The sequence below is a fragment of the Ursus arctos genome, unplaced genomic scaffold (genome assembly GCF_023065955.2).
Source record: "Ursus arctos isolate Adak ecotype North America unplaced genomic scaffold, UrsArc2.0 scaffold_14, whole genome shotgun sequence".
Classification (NCBI taxonomy): Eukaryota; Metazoa; Chordata; class Mammalia; order Carnivora; family Ursidae; genus Ursus; species Ursus arctos.
The window spans coordinates 71,237,842-71,254,282 of record NW_026622808.1 but is presented as its reverse complement, the minus strand read 5'-3'; the positions used below and the strand labels follow the sequence as shown (position 1 = coordinate 71,254,282).

General features: G+C 53.9%; 1 protein-coding gene and 1 long non-coding RNA gene across 3 annotated transcripts in view; one reads left to right on the top strand and one right to left on the bottom strand.

The window, feature by feature from the left end:
* Positions 1 to 16,441, bottom strand: part of UROC1 (urocanate hydratase 1) — a 40,933-nt gene that overhangs the window by 2,129 nt on the left and 22,363 nt on the right. Inside the window, exons 14-19 of one of the 2 annotated variants that reach the window (XM_048226827.2) lie at positions 15,102 to 15,223; positions 13,418 to 13,499; positions 10,351 to 10,450; positions 7,849 to 7,948; positions 4,994 to 5,075; positions 825 to 924 (exon numbers count right to left, since the gene is read on the bottom strand). In XM_048226827.2, coding sequence (XP_048082784.1) covers positions 825 to 924; positions 4,994 to 5,075; positions 7,849 to 7,948; positions 10,351 to 10,450; positions 13,418 to 13,499; positions 15,102 to 15,223 — 586 coding nt within the window. Of the gene's footprint in view, positions 1 to 824; positions 925 to 4,993; positions 5,076 to 7,848; positions 7,949 to 10,108; positions 10,451 to 13,417; positions 13,500 to 15,101; positions 15,224 to 16,441 lie in introns of those variants that run through there. The other variant, XM_044385116.3, reaches the window with a different exon arrangement.
* LOC130543644 (uncharacterized) lies at positions 7,857 to 10,076 on the top strand. The gene is made up of 2 exons (XR_008959145.1): positions 7,857 to 8,195; positions 9,070 to 10,076. It is a non-coding gene; the product is annotated as an uncharacterized LOC130543644 (long non-coding RNA).

Below are 16,441 nucleotides of genomic sequence, written 5' to 3'. Positions count from 1 at the left end.
GAAAGACCTTACCCCTACGCAGGGGCACCAGGCCAGGTACCCAGGAGCACCCTCAGGGAATCCACATTGACCTCACCTCCGCCTTAGAATCTCTCTCCAGTCGGCTTCCTTCTCTCCACCTCAGTCCTCAGGGCTTCCCCGCCCTCCTTGCTGCCACGCTTGCCTCCCGCCTGCTTTGCTGCCCTCAGGATGAAGACCACCCCCTCCGCTGGTTTGAGCCCCTCCAGGGACCCCTCCACCCCCACTCTTATGCTCATCCTCTCATGGGACATCCAGCTGTCTGGGCCCCTGCACACAGAACCCGTCCCCCTCACATCTGCCAGCACACATCCTTCCCATGACCACCTGGCCTCCCGAAAGTGCTCACCACCCCTTCTCCCTGCCTGTGATGTGGTCACGGGGAGGGGACGCCCCCCTGCAGGGCCACACATGCAGGTGCACAGCCAGAGAGGGTGAGCTGCTTGGCCTGATAGAGCTGCCCCTTGTGACCTGCCTTCAGAGAGGCTGGAAAGAAAGCACTGTAAAAGGAGGTCCTCAGCACCAGCAGTTGGGGGTGCCTTCACTGGGAGGGAAGGGCTGGGGCGGACAGAGGCTAGGCTGGAGGGGTAGGGCCAGAGGCAGGAAGACACAAAGGAGATTCAGAAGCAGCCCAAAAAGATGCAGGGAGAGACCCAGCAGCAATGGGAGAGGAGACACCGGTAAGCAAGAGTGGCGGGACTGTTTTGTGGGAAGAAGGGGGCAGAACTCTCTCTTGGGTCTGCAGTCTGGAGAGGCAGAGCCCCGCCTGGAGAGAAGGCCCGTGGAAGGGCCTGGATGTGACTTACTCCATTGGAGACATCCCAGCTAAGCATCATCTTGGCCTTCTGCTCAGCCTCCTGGGTCCCGTCCAGCACGAGGCCAAATCCTCCGTTGATCACCTCACCCCTACAAGAGGCAAAGAGGTTTCCAGGCCTGCCCCTGCCTGGAGCAGAAAGACGTGCACGCACATTTGGGGAACGCTTTGGAAGCGCTGGCTCAAGGAGACAGTGTGGCTGGCCCCTGCAGCCTGGAGCCCGTGCTCTCTCCCCAGCCTAGGGACACAGGAGCCGCTGCTCTGCACTGCCTACTTGCACCTCCATGCTTTATTCCCTGCACCCCCACCCACCTTCAGGACCCTCAGCTGCGTCACCTCCCACGGGCGACCTCCTTCGCTGCGGCTCTGCGTGCATCCCATCCAGGCACGCTTCCTGGGGGCTCCTGTGATGCCCAATTCAACTGTCATTCTTCCCAGTTTCTCTTTATGCTCTTTCTTTCCTTTGCCTCTTCTTTCAGCTTGCTTTAGGTGTATTTTGGGGTCCTGATAACTTGATTTGAAGGCCGAGTTCCTTTATTTTCTGTATTTTTTATTTTCTAATGACCAGATTTCTCTGAGCACTGTTTGGACTACCTCCCCTGAAGACGTGCCATGCTCACGTGTTCATCCATTTCTTCAGTAGGAGTCGTGGGAATCGGTGAAGCATGTTAATGCTATCCTACCGTCCACGTTTGCCCCGTGCTTCTGCACCATCAGCTCTGAGCACCCTCTCCTTGCTGGCACCCCTGATCTCCATCCTCACCCTTGGCGTCGTGATCAGGCCTGGCTGCTCTTCCTGCTGTTAGCATCACCATACCCCTCGTACCCACTTCCACTACACACGTAGGAAATGCCCTCCCTCTTGTCGGCACCTGCCAGCGCCTTACTGCCAAACACGAACGGACACAGCGTCTGGCCATTCAGTCCCTGCTTCCAACGAATTTGCTCTTCCTTCGTCCTGCACCCAAAAGTGCGTCTAGTTTCCTTAGCCTCACATCCTTCAGGCCTTACCTGCTTCTCTGCCCTGTTCAGGCTCTACTGACAACTTCAGCCAGTTCCCACCAGGAAGGTGAGCAGCCCTCTGCCGCAGGAGCTAGCTAGTGCCCCCCACGCCCGGCGTGGAAGTCGAACACCTCTGTGAGTGGGCAGCTGCCCCTGCCCTGCCCTCAGCCTGTGTCCCCCGCAGCTGGGTAGTCCTGGGCCTGCCGGTAGGCTCCCATCACATCTACCACCCCCCCGCCCCCCGCGTCCAGGTGGATTCAGGGTCATCATCAGTCACCTGTCAGGGCTGATGTTGGGTAACAGAGGGGAAAGCAGATGCCAGCCAGCGTTGCCAAGCAAGGACTTCAGTGTGTCCTTCGACCAGAGAGGGCTTTTGGAGATGAGAACTTCACCTTCTGTTTTGGGAGCCCGAAGCCCTGACTGCTAGAGAGCAAAGCTGCTCAGCTCCAAGTGACCTCAGCAAACATGCCCACAGGAGCACCCTCAGCACACTGAGCCCAGGAAGCGGGACAGTGAAGGCAGCACCACGGTCAGCAGAGGGAGACAGCAGACCATAAAAACAGAGGGGGGGGTGCTCAGATGGTGGAGTGTCTGCCTTTGGCTCAGGTCATGATCTCAGGGTCCTGGATCCAGCCCCATGTCAGGCTTCCTGCTCAGCAAGGAGCCTGTTTCTCCCTCTCCCTCTGCCCTCCCCTCTGCTCCTGCATGTACTCGCCCGCTCTCTGTGATTGATAAATAAATAAATAAATAAATAAATAAATAAATAAATAAATACCGAAAGCACATCAAGAAATAGCAGAGGGAGCTTATAACTTAGAAATGGATTTGTGTAGAACAAAGAAAAAAATTAGCTGGCAAGTTGAAAGTGATTTCCTCCAGAGCAGGAATGGCTGAGGCTCAGATTTGTTTCCCTGCTGTTTTTGCAGCAAGCCTTGCGGGAGCATCTGACAGATTACATTATGTGGGTGTGTGAGGATGATGGAGTCCAAGGTGAATTTGAGGCACTTTCCCAAAAGCTCCCCTGAAGACAGCCAGGATCAAGATGTTGGTGCCAGCCTCTGGCCAGGCTGCCGTCCTGTCTGCAGAGCCTGGGGGGCAGCCAGAGGGTGGGAGCAACTTGGGAATTGGCAGGGAGCATTCGCTCTCTTGGGAGCGCCCCAGGCAGGGGTCCTGCCCCGAGCCCCTCATGTCATGGATGATTTCTCAGGCCGGCTCTGCTCTGACCCTCTTGCTCCCTGTGGCTCAGTTGGCAATGACAGGTGGATCCTGGGAGGTGACAGATCTGGGTTCGGATCTTGGCTCCACCACCAGCTCTGTGGCCTGGGGCTGTTAATCAAGCTCATTCTCTTCACCTCCAGCACCAATTCAGCAAATCCAGTGACAAAATGCCAGGTACCCACAACCAGGCACTCTCCGTCCTGGTTTTCTCTAGCCTGTATATCGGAAAGAACACACGCTCCCGTCACATTTTCCATTCATTAGAGCCACCTGACTGGGCTACAGCTCAGAATTCTGGCCTCGAAGCCGCCCATCGGAATGTCTGGGAAGCTCCAGTGCTGAAGGACTTGGCTGTGGAGGGCAAGGCCAGGCTCAGTCTGGCCAGAACGGGCTCAGAGGTCAGTTCAGAGATGGCTGGCCAGGGAGCAGCCTTCCGCTCCAAAGCCACAGCGCCCCCTGCTGCCCCAGATAGCTAGGAGTCCAACTTGGAGGAAGAGCCCAGACCTGCCAGCCCCCCAGGTCAGGGAAGAGGGGACAGCTGGGATAGCTGCAGCTCATTAACCTCCTGGTGCCTCAGTTTCCTCATCTGTAAAATGTGTTTTCTTCTACGATTAGGTGAGAGAGTAGATTCAAAGGGTTTTGCATATGCTTGCCACACCGCCCATGTACAGTAAATATTCATTATTCTTTGTGGATGTGATATTGTGATTTATAGTAAGAGATACATATTTGGTCTTCGTCCCACTTCTGGCACAGAGCTTCTAAAACTTGGAATTTTGTAAGTACCGAGAGTGGTTAAAGTGTCTTTTGTTATGTGAATGAGGTGACTTTTGGATGGGGGGGTTGCCAGTTTCCAGCAGAACAAATCATATCATTATAGGATTGGAACTTTCAGTCCCACCCCCAAGGCCTCCAATAAGGGGAGAGAGGCTGGAGGTTGAATCCGGGGTCAGTGATTTAGTCAATCGTGCCTGAATAATGAAGCCTCTATTAATACCTAAAAGGACTGGTTTCAAGAGGTTCTAGGTTGGGAATGAGAACGCTTCCCCGTGCCACAGTGCCAGATCCCAAACTCTGCAAGGACAGAAGCTCCTTTGTTTGGGACCTCTCCCTATGTATCTATTCTTCTGGCTATTCATTTGCACCCTTTGATAGCCTTTCTAATAAATTGGTAATCTAGTGAGTATACTGGTTTCCTGAGTTCTGTGAGCTGCTCGAGCACATAAATGGAACCCAGGAGGCTATCGTGGGAACCTCTGATTTGTAGCCAATTGGTCAGCATCTGAAGTGGGGGCATCCTGCTGGGACTGAGCCCTTACCCTGTGCGATCTGGTGCTGTCTCTGAGCAGATAGTGTCATATTGAGTTGAATTGTGGACACCAAGGGGGTGTCGGAGAACTGCCTGGTGGTGCGGGAAAGCCCCTGCATGTTAGAATTAGGGGTGCAGAATGATAGCAGACCTCCTCATGATGGAACTGCCACTGTCAACCAGGATAAGACCCTCCCACAAATCCCAATCTCCTCATGGCACAGACTGGAAACAGGCCTGGCAAGGCAGACCTTGAGCTTGGGACCCAGGAGAGCCCAGAATCCATCTCCTGTCTCCCAGCCCAGCTGCCCAGGGCACGTCCGTGGAGAAGGCCTAGGCCAGGACAGCACTGAGAATTCCTGAGAAAACATCTGTGATAGCAAAGGGAAAACTGACACGATAAGGGTAGGGTACGGTTCTTACAGCCTTTGTATCCTGTGTGACAGGTGAGACCCTGAAAGGTAGAGTGGCTCGGTCATGTCCTGTGATTCCCAGCTCACAGGAGGAACACATTACAGCAAAGCCCCTAGCAGAGGGAGCTCAGGGGAGGCAGGGCCCAGGGCCCTTGAGGGAATTCCTGAGACCTCTACACCAGCCCACACCCACAGCACCCAGTCCTCTAAAAACCTTACCAGCCGACACCCCCGCCATTGTGAAGAGCGACCCAGGTGGCACCTCGAAAGGCATCTCCCACGAAGTTCTGCACAGCCATGTCTGTGGAAACAGAGGCCACCACCCATCGTTCCCTGAATGAGGTGGCCTGGGGGACCAGGCCAGGCTCTGAACAGGGCGACGATGGACTGCGTGGGGCCTGAGGACAGGGAAGTAGGGACAGACTTTAGAAACAGCAACAATTTATGTTTGCAGAGCCAAGCAAAGCTGGAGTACTGACAAGTGCTCGAGTATTCACTGTTATCCTTCTGCATACAGTTACGCTCCCCAGCACCGAATGCCAGATAAAGTGCTCCAGAAGCAGAAAGAACAATAGAATTAAAGGGGGTGGTGGTACTGATTTTAGCTCATGGATGCAGAGAGCCAAAGAGAATCACTCCCACCCTTAAAACAACAACAACAACAACGAAATAAGGGTGGAGGGCAAGCTACAGATTAGTGATTGTCCTTGACCCCAACAGGGAACTGAGCTCCCAGGGCAACTAACTAATGACAATCGGGGAGAGGCAGGCGCTTGCACAGAGAAACGGAACCCAGGCTGGTCACCTTCCATGTGCGTCTAACAAATTGCTAAAGGACAAGCATGAGCTTGCCTGAAACCTTGAGGCCTCTGGGACACTGCCTGTCGGAGTATAAGGGGTATAAAGGGGTGTGCATGTCCTAGCAGGCTGTCTCTCCAAAAACAGGGCTGGGTGCTGCCAGAGAAGGTCAGGGAGAATCCTAAGAACACTCTCCTCCTTATACTGGGCTGTGAAATGCAAGAAGTGCAGCTCTAGAACCTGATAAAGGCAGGAAACATTCTCCTCTCTGGCCTCCTGAGATGTCACAGCCCAGCCATGTCTTGGCTTTAGCTTACTGAATCTGATTTCAGACTTCCAACCTTCAGAACTGTGAAAGAATACATCTGTGTTGTTTTAAGTCATTAAGTTTGTGGTACCTTGTTACAGTGGCCATAGATATGAATATAAACTATATTCATGTCAGAAAATTTCAGAGCAAGGAATATTATTAGGGACAAAGAGGAACATTACATAATGATAAAGATGTCAGTTCTCCAAGAAGACATCAGAAACTGAAATGAGTGTGCGCCTAACAGCATAGGTTTAAAATACTTGGAGCGAAGATGGATAAGACCTGAAACATGAAATAGATCCGCAAACGCAGGTGGAGACCTCACCACTCTCTCTCTTTCTGCCTAACAATTAGGCAGAAAATCAGTAAGGATCCAGATGACCAGAACAGCATTATCAACCAACCCGACCTAGCCAACATCTGTAGAACCCACCAAATAACGGCAGAACATATGTTCTTCTCATGTGCACCAAGATAGACCATCTTCTGGCCACAAAACAACCCTTAACAAATTTAGAAGAAAAGAACAAATACAGAGTACGTTCTCAGACTACATGGAATGAAACCTGAAGTCAGTAACAAAGATATCTAAAAAATCTCCTAAAACGTGGAAACTTAAAAAGATACTTTGAGGGGTGCCAGGGTGGCGCAGTCAGTGCAGCATTCTACTCTCAATTTCAGCTCTGGTCATGATCTCAGGGTCTGAGATTGAGCCCTGTTTTGAGCTCCACACAAGCATGGAACCTGCTTAAGATTCTCTCTCTCTTTCTCTCTCTCTCTCTCTCCCTCTGCCCCTCCTCCTCACTCATTCTCTCTCTCTCTAAAAAAAAAAAATAATAATAAATTAATTAAAAAGCTACTTCAAGTAACCAATGGATCCAAGAGGAAAACTAACAAATATTTTGAAATAAATGAAAAGAGAAATATATAAAAATTTGCAGGATGTAACTAAAGCAGTGTTTAGAAGGAAATTTAGAGCATAAATACTTATATTAGGGGGAAAAAAGGTTTCAAATCAGTAACCTCAGTTTCTGCCTTATGAAGTCAGAGGAAGAAGAGCAGGTTAAACCCAAAGCCAGTAGAAGGAAGGACATACTAAAGATTAGAGCAGAAATCAATGAATTTGGAAGCAGAAAAGCAATAGAAAAAAATGAATGAAACTAGAAGCTTCTTTTTTGGGGAAGATCAATAAAGCTGATAAATTTCTAGCCAGACTGATCAAGAAGAAAGAAAGAAGACACAAAAGACTGATATCAAGAATGACAAAGGAGACATCACAACTGACTCCACAGATATTAAAAAGATAAAGGACTACAACTCTATACTATAAATTTGATAACTTACATGAAATATATCAACTCCTTGAAAAAAGTGATACAGTTGGGGTTCCTGAGTGTCCTTGGGATCCTTCTTTGGGATCCCATCCGTAATGGAAGGGGCGGCCAAGTGCTGGGAATGAGCAAGCTACTCCAGGCCTAGAACCCGCCAGCCTATATGATGATTGTAATTGTAGTAGGTTTCGAAGCAGAACAGTAACGGCAGCTGTAGCAGATAACCTCATTGAACGCTGGCCACAAGACACTGACCTAATGCTGCACATGTATGAATTCATCTCATTCTTTACAACAAACCTCTGAAGTAGGTACTATTGTTATTTCCATTTTACAGATGAGGAAAGTGAGGTTCAGAGACTTTAAGTGCCTTGCTGAAGTGACAGGGTCAGGTGCACACCCAAGTCTAGGACATCCAACTGTCCCATTTTGCCTGACACTAGCCCAATTTAAAAACCAGAAATCCCAGGTCCCAGAAACCCCTGTGTGCTGGGCTGGTCACCCTATGCCAAGTCTCTCAGAGGCCAGAACATTTTTTCCATCATTATGACTGATGGAAATGAATCAATTGACTTTTAAACAAAATCAAATCTAACGTTAAAAAAATTTTTTTAAATGTTTGTCTTCCTCACCTGCACAGAAGGCAGAGCCATCATAAATGTTGGAGGTCTCCCTAAAGGGGCTGTCTGTGCCACTCACATCATGGTGGTCTCGGCTCAGGACCACTGGTGCCTGCAGCAGGGAAGGATGTGAGATGTCAGCCCACAGTGTCTACCACAGCTGCCTGGCACACACCAGAAGCCATCCAGATCCTTCCCCCGGACATAGACCTTCTTCAACAAGAGGAAGCATGGATGTTTCTGATGGCTTCCTGCAGCTACTAAGAGATTCCACAGATGTGGGTGCTTTCTATACGCACAGGCCACCCACGTGCTATGCCTGTGTGGGCTCACCGGGCAGTCTCAATGACTCTATCCAGGTAGGTATGCCTGTTACCATGCCTGTTTTATAGACAGGAAAACTGAGGTCCAGTGAGGAGAAGAAACTTGCCCAATGCCATAGAGCTGGTAACTGGGCAGCCTGGGATTTAAATCCACACACAGTATACTGGAGTCTGGGCTTTCCCTTGAGTCTGAGCTCTAAGGAAAGGGGGAGACAGCCCAGGGGTGCTGGGTGGATGCTTCCTCTCTGGGCCTTGGTTTTCTGGACAAGGAAATCACTAAGATCCTTTCTGTGCTGCCATTCTCTGTGAGGACAGAGACTTTTCACATGGTGAGAGCACAGGGGGGTTGATTTTTCAAATGCATGTGTTGGCAACTCTTCCTGTTCCCCAAAGATCTCAGGCCACTTGGGGTCTGTGATGTGCTGTCAGGCAGCTCTGCAGCTCTGCGTCCCCAGGATGGAATACAGCGCAGCCCTGGGGAAGGTTGAGTGGGGCCGTGGTTAAGGAGAGGTCAACGGGGCTCCTCTGTGCCAGGCACAGGGCGGTTCCATTACAAAAAACAAGTTCTAACTGGCACAACTGAACGGTAGAGGTGAAGGAGCTGGGGCAAAGGGGAACGTTCCATGACCACAAGCATGAGGTGAGTGCTAGCCTGGGCCAGCTGCACCTGCCTCTTGGCTGCCCCAGGAGGGCAGCGCCGCCCGGCTGCCACTCTTCCCAGCACCAGCCTGGGACCCTTCTTGAGTGTCTCACAAAGGAACTAGGGCTGGCCCCATGAGTGTCGCTCTTCCCAGCCCTCCCAGCAGTCATAGGATTTCACGGGCTCCCTGCGTATGAGGCGGTGCCTTGCTGAAAGGGGAATTGCCCATTGCTCTGAATTAAGAGGCCCTCTTCTCCTTTCCTTGAACAGGCCAAGCTGCTCTTCACATTTGCTCTGAACTGCCAACCCCCAGGGATTCTAGCACCTTCCAGATATTTAGGTCTCGGTTCTACATCAGCAACTCAGAAGGCCTGTTCTGACCACCACATCGAAAGTCACCACTCATTCCCAGCCCTTCGCCCCCTCCTTGCCACTTCTACCCCACACCCCCATTCACTTTCTTCCCATGTTCTTCATCATCTGAAGTTGCCTCTGAATTTACGCCTTCATCCTGCATGGTCAGTTTCCCTTCCCTAGTGAGTGGATGAGGCCCAGGCCCTGTCTATTTTGTTCTCTGCCACATGGTCCCCAGTCCTTTAGAACAAGGCTGGCATGGAGGAGGTGTTGTCAAGCATGTGGAAGGAATGATTCAGACACCCAGCTCTCCGTGACCACCAGCCAGCCGACTGTAGCCCGGACGTGAGCGTGCCGAGAGAGCCGTCCTGGCGGAGCTGCCCAGCCCTCCTCCGGACACGCCGAGCAGGTGCTCTGGCAGCGCTCCATGAGAGGGGCTGGGGCTGCTGTCCTCGCCGCCACCAGGACAGGCGTCACGTTCATCCAACCTGATCTCCCCTTCACGTCTGATCATTAATACCGGCACTCCCAAACACAGGGACGCCAGCAAGAACTCTGCGGCTTGAGCCTACGGAACAGGAGCAAGATGGCCCTCCAAATGAGTGTCCCCAGAGCTCCATGTCCTCCGTGGTGGGACAGCTGACTGGGAGGAAAATGGGGGGAAACCAGGGAAGTTGTCACAGTTTATACAAAGATAATTTAAAAAAAAAAAAGAATTCGGGGTGCCTGGGTGGCATAGCGGTTAAGCGTCTGCCTTTGGCTCAGGGCGTGATCCCGGCGATCTGGGATCGAGCCCCACATCAGGCTCTTCTGCTATGAGCCTGCTTCTTCCTCTCCCACTCCCCCTGTTTGTGTTCCCTCTCTCGCTGGCTGTCTCTATCTCTGTTGAATAAAAAAAAAAAAAAAAAAAAAAAAAAAAAAAGAATTCAAGAAAGATGAATCACTCAATCCTCATATCTAGGCTTTGAGGTTAACATTATTCTCTTCTCACAGAAGATGGCACCTGAGGCTCAGAGAGAGCACCTGATCGCCCAAGCTCACACAGCAGGGAACACGTCAAAGGCTGGGTCACTCCTGCTCCCCAGTTATCTGCCCCCCACCTGACACAAACACAGGGCTCGGGGCCTCGGGGCTGTGCGGTCCCTGATGGGAAGGAGACTAGGGGAGGCCTCCTGCCTGCAGCACAGGACGCGTCACCTTGATCTTGCCACGGGCGATGGCTCGGTTGAAGGCCACGGCGATGGCCACACGGCCTTTCTGGTCTGAGTACAGGATCCTCGCCTGGGACCCCCACCACCTGCGGGGAAAAGGGAGTGAAGAGGCACGTCGGTGACCTAGTGATACACGGGGGAGGCTTGGGTGACAGGTCCGCCAGCAGCCAGGTAGTCCCCTCGAGGGAGGTCGTGGAGGACCCCGAGGTGTGTGATAGCTCTAGTCTGCTGGCCTGAGGCGGGCCCTCACCTCCAGCCCGCCAGGCCGCCATGCCAACCCCCTGCGTGTCCGCATGCAGTCTGGGCCCCCAGGCGTCCCTCTGGGATCTAGCGCCTCAGGGCTTAACCCCAGGAGGGGTCTCCAACACCCTAACCCCTTTCCATAAAAATAACATTAACACCGCCTAATGCAATTCTGGATTATGCCTGGCACAGCCCCCAGTACTCTGCACACCGTCGCTCACTGGTGGGTTAATGAGGAAGGTGCTATTATTCTCATCCTAGGTTCCACTGTACAGATGAGAACACCAGGACGCAGAGGCTGAGCCGCCTGCCCACGACCACCTGGGCGGTAGGTGGCGCGGCCGAGCGCCTGTGGACGGACACACCGGGACCAGCCCCTCTGGAGGATAAGACAGGTCACTCCCAGGAAACGGAAACTGCAGCAAGTAAAAAGGAATTCCTGTCTGGCACAGTGGTTCTCAACCAGGATGACATGGGGCAACGCCTGGAGACATGTTTGGGTGCTGCCAGCATGGGAGGGGTGCTGCTCAACACCCCGCGACGCCCGCCATGACAGGAAGTTATCCAGCCCCCAGGCACTCGTGCAGATATTTGCACCCCCATGTTCACAGCGGCATTACTGACAATAGCTACAGTGTGGAAGCACCCAGGTGTCCACTGATGGATGAACAGATAAGCAAAATAGATACATTCTATGCTGACGATGAAATATTATTCAGCCTTGAAAAGGAAGGGAATTCTGACACACGCTACAGCGTGGATGGACGTTGAGGACATCATGCTGAGTGAAAGAAGCCAGTCCCAGAAGGACAAATACTGCATGATCCCACTTACATGAGGTCCCTAGAGCTCAAGTACACAGAGACAGAAAGTAGGGTGGTGGCTGCTGGGGGCTGGGGGAGGGGAATAGGGAGCTGTGTTTCATGGGGACAGAGTTTCAGCAGGGGAAGATGAAGAAGTCGAGACGCAGATGGTGGTGACCATTGCACACGATATAAGTGTACTTAAGGTCACGAGTTGTACCTTAAAAATGGTTAAAACGGAAAATTTTACGATAATGTGTCTGTTGCCACAACTGAAAAAAAAAAATGATTTGGCCCCAAATGTCAGTAGTGCCGAGGCTAAGCAACCCTGGATTCTCCAAAGAGGATGTAGGTGTGTCCCTCAGCTGCCTGGCTACTCGTCCTGGAACGGGGAGGAAGGTTCAGGAGAGGGTGATGGAGCCAGCCGCACCCCTGACCGTGAGCCTGAAAGCAGAGCTCAGGCCGGGCCGCCACGCCGGCCTGCACGGTCAGGAGAGCCGCTTCTTCCTTGCACATGGCTGCGATTGAACAGCCTTACTTTACTCCCGCCGGCTGCCTCAAAGCCCTGTGGGAAGGACTGTAGTAGAAATCAGCACTGCGGAGATTTTCTGATGTCTTAGATCCAGAAAAAGAAAATCGAGGAGGAACTGGCATAGGATTGCCAGCTCCGTCAAAAGTACACCTTACAAGAAACTCAATTAAAATGTTAAAAAAGGATGGCCTTCTGCGATCACCATCTTTCCTAAGGCAAAGAGCCACATGAAATAAGTATGGAGAACACAACGTCCAGAAAACTTCAACTCAAACACAGAAGAGACAGTCCTGCTTCTCCGTCACCCTGGTAGCGGCGTCCAGAGCGCCACTCCCCACGCCCCTGACCTCCCACACTCCCGCCAGCACCTTCCTGCTCAGTGGGAGCCCTTCCCTCAAGGCTGGGTCCTTCTCTTCTCCAAGCCACCTCTGGACGGCCCCGCACATTTCTGCTCCTGCCCCGTCCTCCCCACGGTCCAGATCCTCAAGTCCAACAGTCGGGTAGTCGTCTCAGATTCCGAGCGGTCACAGAGCCCACTGTTGGCACAGGGGCTGTGGCTGAAACGTGCATGCAAACCACTGGCCAAGGAGGAGTTTGGGTGGGTGGTGTCGGGCCACAGAAGCCCGGGACGCAGGGGCAGTGCTCAAGGGAGTCCCCCTCTGGCCTTAGAACCCCCAGGCCACCACACACTCGTCCAGACGTGTGTCTACCAGGCAGTGTCTGGCCACTGAGGTCTGTGGCCAAAGGCATGTGAGCCGAATGCCCGTGTTCCGTTTGTCATCAGTACACCAAGCCCGCTGCCGCCTCAGGGCCTGTGCTTTGGCTGGTCCTCTGCCTCCCCTGACTGTCACACGGCCGCTCCCCCACCCCCAGCCAAACCCACAACCCTGCTCCTCAGAGCCACCTCTCTGACCCGTCCGTGTAAAGCAGTCCCCACGCGGCATCACCTTGATCCGCACTCACGTGCCGTGAGCACACTCCAGACAGCAGCAGACCCCTCTGCTCAGCCCTGGCCCCGGCCGTGCCTCGTGCACAGACTGTCCCAGGGGCCTGCTCCAAGCACGCGCGCCACCACAGCTCGGGCGTACGGACCGTCACCAGGGTCTCCACTGCGCGGAGGAGACGGGAGCCTCAGAGAGGCCGAGCCACTCGCCCCAGGTCACACAGCTCAGAAGCCGGGAGGCCTGACTTGAGAGAGCTATTTGCAGAGTAATGGGGTGAGCAATAACCTAACTGACCCTGGTGGCTACCCCAGAGCCCAGGGCACCTTTGGAAAGGCCCTGGGCTTCTCTGTCCAGCGGCCTGCGGGGGGAGGCGGCTGCCGCTGCCCCCTGTGAGGCCAAGGAGGCTGCCACCTCAGCAGTCTCACAGGTAGTTGGCACCGTCTCGGGGCTCACACCTACCAGCCTGGGTGTGGCAAGCAGCACCCACCTCTGGGGTGGCAGTCCAGGGGCCACCCCTGCTTCCCACCAGGCCAAGCCCTCACCAGCTGGTGCTTGGCCGCCTCCCGGATCCAGCGGATGTTGTCCGCATACTGCAACTTCACGGCCGGGTTCACTGCAGGGAGAAAGGGGGGTGTCACAGGCCGTGGGGGCCCCTGCCCTGTTGGCCTCGGGCACAGGCCCTCCCTCCGGCAGCTGCTCAGCACAGACACCTGTCCGGCAACCTTTATGGAGTCCAGACACGGGGTCGGGAAGCCCCCATCCCCAGCACCACACCAGGCCATCTAACTTCTGGAACCGGTAATGCTAACAGTCACATGAATTAATGCACAGACGTGTGCAACCCACTGCCCGACACATTCATTCCCTCAACAAACATCTGTCGAGTCCTCGCTGTACGCCAGGTGCTGTGCCAGGCGCTAGGAACAGAGACTGCTATGCACCACGAAGGAAATAACAGCGTGGTTTGGTAGTCACTAGGGTGGTGGGTCAGGGGGACCAAAGGCCAGTCTGTGGAGGTAATGGTCAAGCTACATCCTAAATGCTAAGAAGGAACTAGCTACACAAAGATCTGAGGGAACAGCAAGTACCAAGGCCCTGAGGTAGAGAAGCTTGGCCTATCCCAGTAAGACAGGCCAGCACGTGGAGGGCGTGCAGTCGGGTGGTAGCTCTGCTGCTCGGAAGCTGCTCGTACCAGCTCATGAGAGCAGACTTCAATCTTCAGGAATCGTGTGACACAATAGTTGACACAGACATCATTAAAATTTCAACGAAATAAACTCACACTTTTAAAAAAATTTTATTAAAAATGAAGGCAGTGCTCACAATTCATCACTTAGTATACCTTTCACTAGGTTCTCTGCTCTTGAGACTACCTGCCTGGGGGAAGCTCTGCTGTGGCTCCACGTGGAGCCCCGCTGGAAATCTAGCCACCCCGAGAGTATTTATACCGTGGCCACCAGCAGGCGTAACAGCCTTCCCGAGGGACGTTTTGATGACACCCACCAGCCTGCCTTCTCTAGCACCAGGAGGCGTCTGGCCAGATTTCTAAGAGAAGACCCCCGCTTCCCGCTCCTTCCCAGGAGGTTTCCCTGCCCCCCAACCCCGCTGGCTCCTCCCGCGCAGGAGCCCCCCCACACCGACGTCCCCTGGTATTTCCAGCCCTGCATCCGCGTAACCTGGACCCACCCCAGCCCACCGAGCCCGGATGTGGGCAGCAGGGTGCGATGGCCCCTGGAGACTGAAAACACGCAGCCAAGGCTGAAGGACCCACACAGAGAACTGGAGAGAAGGGGCCTGGGACCTGCAGAAAAGCTGCAGAGAAGTAGGCGTAGGAGCTAGGACAGCTGAGGAAGTTTCATAAAATACTTGCCTCCTCTTCTCCATGTGATAAGCAACACGTCCAATCCACTACACAGGAAGGGACTGAGGTTAAACAGGGGGCGGGGGCAGGTCGTCCGCCGGGACGATGACCACTACCCCTGTAGGGAGGCAGAGCCACCCTATCTACCAGAGAAACCACACACCGCAGGAGCTCTGCCGCAGGGAAAGCAGAGCGGGCACAGCAGACAGCTGCGAAGAATCCAAAGCTGTCACAGGCACAAGCCGGAGGCCACAGGGGAGGAGCAGAGAGGGCAGCCGCGTCAAGGGGGTGGGCTGCTTGTCGAGCCTTTGCGGGGCCACCTGCCTGTGGGCATCTCCCAACCTACAGCCTCACCTCCATCAGCAACAGCCTCCTCCAGCACAGATGTGGCCAGCTCATCCGTGACCGCCAGGTCCTGGGGGTCCCCTGACGTGCACACCCAGCGGAAAGGCCCAAATCCCAGGGAGAATATGTCCCTGCAAAGACAAAAGGCCTCCTGGCCTCGGGGCTTCCCAGTCCGGCTGCACCCACTGATGGGGTGGGGCCACCGCGAGCCAAGGAGGGAAGGCCTGCATATGCTGCGGAACTGAGAGGGGGCTGAAGGCTCTGCATGCTGGTTGGGGTGTGTTTTGGGGGCATGGCATGTGGGCACACGTGGTGAAGTCGGGGCTTCAGTATCCAGAATTGTTGCTGGTAGCCCCTAAGCCACCAGCTGGACAGCATGTTTGGAGGCCCCCAGTTGCCCCCTCCCTCTTGCTCCCTCCCTCCCTCCTCCCCTCTCCCCCTCAGCCCCCTCCTTCCTCCAGTTCCCCCCTCTCCCTCAGCCCTCTCCCCCTCAGCCCCCTCCCTCCCCCCAGTTCCTCCTCCCCCTCAGCCCCCTCCTTTCCCCCAATTCCCCTCTCCCCCCTCAGCCGCCTCCCTCCCACTTCCCCCTCCCTCACTTTCAGCCCCCTCCCTCCCCCGTCTCCCTCAGTCCCCCTTCCCTCAGTGTTCTCACCTCCCTCTCAGCCCCTTGTTCCCCCTCCCCAACAACCCCCCTTTCCCTCAGTATTACTGATGTGGGAAACAAAGGCATTAGAAAAATCCTTAAATTTCCTTACTCCCTACAGCCCATTGACAAGTCCTTGAAACAGGCAGAGTGACCTTCCTCTAGGGACTCAACCGCCTCCATGTTCACACTTGGCTAAGGGCAAAAGGCAATCTTAGCCCAACCCCTCCTCCCCCAAGGATTCCGTCAGTCTACTTCAACATATAAAAATTCCTTTAGAAACTTCCTTTATCTCTACCCCCCAAGACACCTGTTGGCAATCACCAAGCATCTGGCCCACTGATATACATCTGAAGAGTCTCACGACTACGGTTTTATTAGACAGTAATAAATGACATGTTCCCAACAACAGCTCGCCCCCTCCAGGTCCTGGAAACCTTGCTTCCAAAATTCCTTAGAGACTTGTGCTATCCCTAACCCCCTCCCAGCTTGAAAGTATACGATGGGCCACTCCTCGCGACCCCGGTGTAGCTCTTTCTGCCCCCGGGTCCTGTCCCTGTGCTTTAGTAAAACCACCTTTTTGCACCAAAGACATCTCAAGAATTCTTTCTTGGCCATTGGCTTTCAACCCTAACGTCTTTCCTACACCATTATCCCCTCCCCTTCTGCTCCCCTCTCCCCTCTCCTCTCAGGGTTGCCCCCTCCC